The following is a 5,144-nucleotide window of genomic DNA, read 5'->3' as shown; positions in this document are numbered from 1 at the left end:
ATAATTGTGAGTTGAGGAATATTTTCAATTTCTTATGCTCCGTTTGTGTTAATTTTTACGCATGATTTCAGAGTTTAGAATACAAGAGTATTGACTGTTTGACTTTTTACTGCCCTCTTTTCAGACAATATAGATGGCATAAACAGGTGACAAGTTCAAAAAGTTGTTGGGTATATAGTAAGAATTAATGTTTAAAACGTCTTTCTCGTTTTAAAAACATGAAAGTTATGGATATTAAGAGACAAGAGTAGCAATTGAATAGGTAAATTAGATAGTATAAGTTATGGGACTCCTAAGTTATGAAGGTAATATTTAAAAAAATGAAGAAGGAAAATAATAAATAAATGTAATATTTAGGTGAAATATCCACTAAAGGTGGAATTTCAAAGGACCAAAATAGATAAAGAGAACAATGTATGTATTAGTGTTAAGTGTGCTAGTTCAATTTCAAACTCTGTTGCATATTCATGATTGCTGGCGATATTTTCCCTGTAGGCACCAAAACTGTCAAAGATTGCTGATTTTGGGCTCTCAGGGACTTATCAGGGGAATAAAAAGGTATATGGCACCTGAATCTGTGAGGGAAACATAAGTTGTAAGATATCCGAAAACATGTTTTTTCCTCTCTATTTGAGAACCCCCTCCAGACGTCATGAGAGGTAATTAGTTATTTCAACCAACTATTATGAAGATATATACTCAAATGTCAACAAAGCATATACTTACATTGTAAAGTGATTTCATTCAAAATAGAAAGGTGGTTCTCATTCATAAAAATGAATATCAGCATTAATTCATTGTAAAAGCAGAAAGGAGAACTCATTTATCAAGATTTGAATGATTTTATATGGTTAACTATGATAATGAACAACTCGAATATTGCATTTGCCACAAATTCCCTTGTTATTGTTTTTTGCCATTTTATACTAATCTGGTAGTTGTCGAGACAACAATGTTCAACATTCCTTCAGATATCACGGCTTCCCCCTTCAGCACATTTGTCTGTAGCCAGTCTCGAGCGGTAAAATAATCCCCATAGGAAGTGCTCGTTGTTCCATCCTACAAAAACATCCACGAGGTGAGATGCATTGAAAGAGTATAAGAAAATGATAAAAGAACATAGAGATTATAAATGTACTTTGAGAATCACTGCACAAGGCTGTGGATGCAAGTATGATCAACTCAACATCATTGATAAGAGTTGTCATCACCAAATCCTTGTTGCGCATGAACTCCACCAAAGCGATATATCCCTCAAATCTACATATCATGGGAAATGCAAATCAATTTCTAGTAATTAAAAACAATCCTGGGCAAGGGTGCACTTCTACTTTGCAACCCTTATCCCTTTTAAGATAGATATATAGGGTAAATCTGACCTTTTTTTCTCACTTTCGAAGAAATACAGTCCAATGTCTTTTTTACCCGGACAATGATTGTCGAATAAACTTGGCCAGATATCCCCACGCGGAACTAGTTCAAGTTTAAGAGTATCGGGCAATAGTCCCAAGAACTCATACACTTTACGACTAACTCTGCAAGGAGGATGAGCTTGGAATATCCCAGGTGCAAGTTCTAGAGCACCTAAGATGTCAAAACTTCCCCTAAAATGCAACAAAAAAAGACTAATTACTATAGGGAAGCGAAGTTGAGTGGTGCAAATTCTTCAAGTAAAAAAAGAATCTTCAATATATATAAATATATAGTCTATAAAATAATCAAATGGAAACTTCTTTGCTTTTTGACGCATAACAAAAGCATATTCGAGTTTCAAGCACACAAAAAGATCCATGAAGCAATTTATCAGACATAGCAACATACAGAGAAAGTTTCATATAAAGCTAAACGTTGTTTTTCACTCTAAATCTCATTAAGTTACAGAACTGAAAAAATAGAAAACAAACAATGTATGGTTCACATATAACCTACTCAACTACAATTTCTTGTTCCCATACCTGAAAACATGAGGTGGTCCATATTACATAATACAATGACATAGAGTGGCAGCAACTTCAAGTCCTCTAGGAATTTATACATAATAGGAATCAAGTTCACTACCATCTCATTAAACATTATATATTCAGAGTATCATTATGTCATAACTCGCAACTATGTATGAGCAGAACTCTTTTTCATAGCTAGACATATATTCTACAGTGCCCTATTCAATTTTTAGTGATACTAATGGCATCCCTAGGTAACCATTAATTCTATGGGCAACCTAGCAAAGATGGGTCATCCAAAAATCTAGCATGCAAAAACAGAGATGAGCTGAATTTAAACATTTTTGGAGCTCAGTGTACCCAGTGCTAACCTATGTTAGTAATTAATGTGCATTCATGAAGGGTACTTACTTCCAGGAAGGAACTAGAGCAGGATCACAAGGGTGTGTCATAGGTGAATTCATCATGCGACTCTCGTTCACAACATCGCGAGTCCTATGCTCAAGAATGGTAGAGGCACCCGGACCTAAAAAATAAGCTACATCAAATTGAATAGAAGTATAGAAGTAAACTAATTTTGCTATGAAAGCTTTACAAATATTGACAATGTAACGAAAATCATTTTGAAAGATAATATCAACATCATTGAATTTTTTTTAATTAGAGTATATGATAGAAAATGAAATTTCTAAAGAATAGAGGTATAAGAAGAGGACAAATCAAACCAAGTAAATGAATATGAAATATGGTGGTGAATACTTAACCTTTAGGCTTGCTAAATTTTCGGGATTTGGATGACACAACTCTTGAGGAGACAGTATTTATCGGTGCAGATCCATATTTCTTGATATGTGATGGCAAACCAAGTGCTTCTTCAACCGGTAGATATCTTGTTTTTCCGGTTCGTACCTCCTTTTCCCAGTTAATATGTTGCCTCCGAGGAAACTTACTATGTTTCTTTGGTTGCACAGTACTCTGACAAATTTTTGTAGAGGCATGTGACTTGGGTCCCTTAAAACGCTCATTTTCTAGTCCATGCGGTGAAAACATTACCCCCTTGCGAATATCACATTCTTCACAACGCCAATCCACTGGTACATCTTCCCAATAGCCCACAACACAATATCTTAAAGGAAGAGAAAAACAAAAAAAATTAGAACAAGAAGATGACTATGTATGCATAAAAGATACACACAATATTTAAAAGAATTAAATGCCACAACATGCTAATAAAAGAATAGATTATACTAATATTTGCATTAGAACTAGTTCTACATGTATGCCTGTAGCAGGAACTGACAACCTACGTATAAACGCTACTACTAATCAGATGCTTATAGCAGGAGCTAGCAACCTACAACCTATGACTACTTAAGCTTTTATAAATAAATTACCTTTTGAAACCTAAAAAAAAAGAAAGTGTATCCTTTAGGTGGAACCCAATATCCAATACTATTAACATTCGACAGTTGTGAAAAATGCCAGAAAGATTAGACAACTCGAAGAAGTCCTTACTCTCCCTAAGAGGTAATATCACTTCAAATTAGTCTTTTAATTCTATTCTACTTTTTATTCCTATTTAAAATACCAAAAAAGGGGACAAAGTTGGTAATCTAACTAGAAATTTTCTTCGAGATAAGTAGCCCCTTGTGTGAAAAGATCAATTTTTCCCTTAGAAATGGCAAGTCAACCAAAACAGAAGGGATTTAGGATTGGGGCAATGTTTACAATTTTCAAAGAACACACACACACATGCACAAGGTGATAAAGCAAGTACGAATCAGAGAGTCATGACTTTCAGCTCACCTGACTGCCCTTTCATATTAAAGAGAGAGAACTTACTGGTGCACATCAACATTCTTACACTGATAGCATGTAATAATTGCTTCTTGAATACCAAAATCACCGCAAACTTCACAAATTTTTTTCTACAAGTTCATAAGAAAAGACAAGAAATTCAGAACCAACATTACCATATGAATAGAATGAAGAATGAGGAAACAAAATGTCATCAGTTACACAAAGGTAAATCATAATAAGAAAAATCACGTTTCATCCCCTTTTTTCATTAGCTCACATGCTTACATATGTAATAAATCCACTTTTGCAACGGACACATATCCAATACATTCCAAGTATTATCCTCGACATCTTCTTTTGGACTTTAGAGCAACAAACACAACTTGTTGTAGTTAAAGCATAAATCTTGATGCACAAAATAAATCTCTCCAGACTATTTGTCCATCGTAAGCAATATGATCATATAATCTCTATCTTTGCATAAAAATGAAAAAGAAAAAAGCACAACCATAGTGCAATATGCATTGATGTAAAACTATTTTCAACCTAAAATTTTAACAAATCAGTAAGGTGACTTTGGAGTAAAGCAAACATCCTTAATACTGAAAGAGCAACACAATATCCTAATACGGGGCAAGTATAGAGTGAAAAATTTAAGGACTTGAGACAATTAAACTGCACACAAAATAATTAGGAAAAAACACCTAACAAACACAATGTATTGATTACTATTGCTTAATGGAGATAAAATCGAAGTTATTAATAGTTATGGGACGGTGATATATATGTCTCTTAATGATATAGAAGATATTATTATAAATAAAACTTGTACAGAATTCAAACCTTCTTATAAAAGGAAACCATACTAGACAAACTTACTTTAGAGTTGAGAACTTTTAGAAGTTAATATTGCCTATTCGAAGTATGTTGAATAAGTTGGTGCTAGTACAACTTATATTATTCATATTTGGATTCACCCCATCACGAAAGTACTATTTCACATGTACTTACTTCTCTTTTGTCAATTACTGCATCTCTTTTGTGATGCATGTATGGACTCTCAGGGCGGCACGAATCCTCGCTAGGCACGCTGATCATTCCATTGGCTTGTGGTGAACCCTATTTATTATTGAGGCACGTTTGCTTATAAAGTAACATTTTCTATATTTTGGGTATAGTTAGGGACTTGTATCATGTGTGATTTTGAAGTTCCATAAATATCATACTCATGTCATGTTTTATTTTGTAAAATTCTTAATGTAGCCTTGCATGGCTTTTTTATGACGGTATTGTTTTTTTTATTTCAACTTTCCACTAAATGAATTACTCAATACTTTATGAGATGTTGTCTTTCTCTTCTATGTACCTATCATGTTCATAAGTGGTATTAGAGAACTAGGA

At 33.7% G+C, this 5,144-nt stretch overlaps 1 protein-coding gene across 1 annotated transcript; it reads right to left on the bottom strand.

Annotated features, from left to right (window-relative positions):
* Positions 1–967: 967 nt before the first annotated feature.
* On the bottom strand, positions 968–4,841 carry LOC107061691 (uncharacterized). The gene is made up of 7 exons (XM_015311401.1): positions 4,755–4,841; positions 3,786–3,871; positions 2,708–3,069; positions 2,355–2,469; positions 1,380–1,604; positions 1,139–1,260; positions 968–1,059 (listed from the first exon to the last, which is right to left on the bottom strand). The coding sequence occupies exons 1-7, from the start codon at positions 4,839–4,841 to the stop codon at positions 968–970; spliced, it is 1,089 nt and encodes a 362-aa protein (XP_015166887.1).
* Between the last annotated feature and the right edge of the window lie 303 nt (positions 4,842–5,144).

Source organism: Solanum tuberosum, unplaced genomic scaffold, assembly GCF_000226075.1.
Source record: "Solanum tuberosum cultivar DM 1-3 516 R44 unplaced genomic scaffold, SolTub_3.0 scf00158, whole genome shotgun sequence".
Taxonomy (NCBI): domain Eukaryota; kingdom Viridiplantae; phylum Streptophyta; class Magnoliopsida; order Solanales; family Solanaceae; genus Solanum; species Solanum tuberosum.
The sequence above is the reverse complement of the archived record's forward strand: the minus strand, read 5'-3'. Positions and strand labels throughout refer to the sequence as shown.

What these genes read in the sequence shown, in the direction of transcription:
- LOC107061691 (XM_015311401.1), bottom strand. Translation starts at nt 4,841, where the DNA reads ATGATCAGCGTGCCTAGCGAGGATTCGTGCCGCCCTGAGAGTCCATAC. An exon ending in CAGTAATTGACAAAAGAGAA is followed by an intron (nt 3,872 to 4,754) that starts GTAAGTACATGT and finishes ATGAACTTGTAG; the next exon opens with AAAAAAATTTGTGAAGTTTG. An exon ending in TTCGAAAGTGAGAAAAAAAG is followed by an intron (nt 1,261 to 1,379) that starts GTCAGATTTACC and finishes CATGATATGTAG; the next exon opens with ATTTGAGGGATATATCGCTT.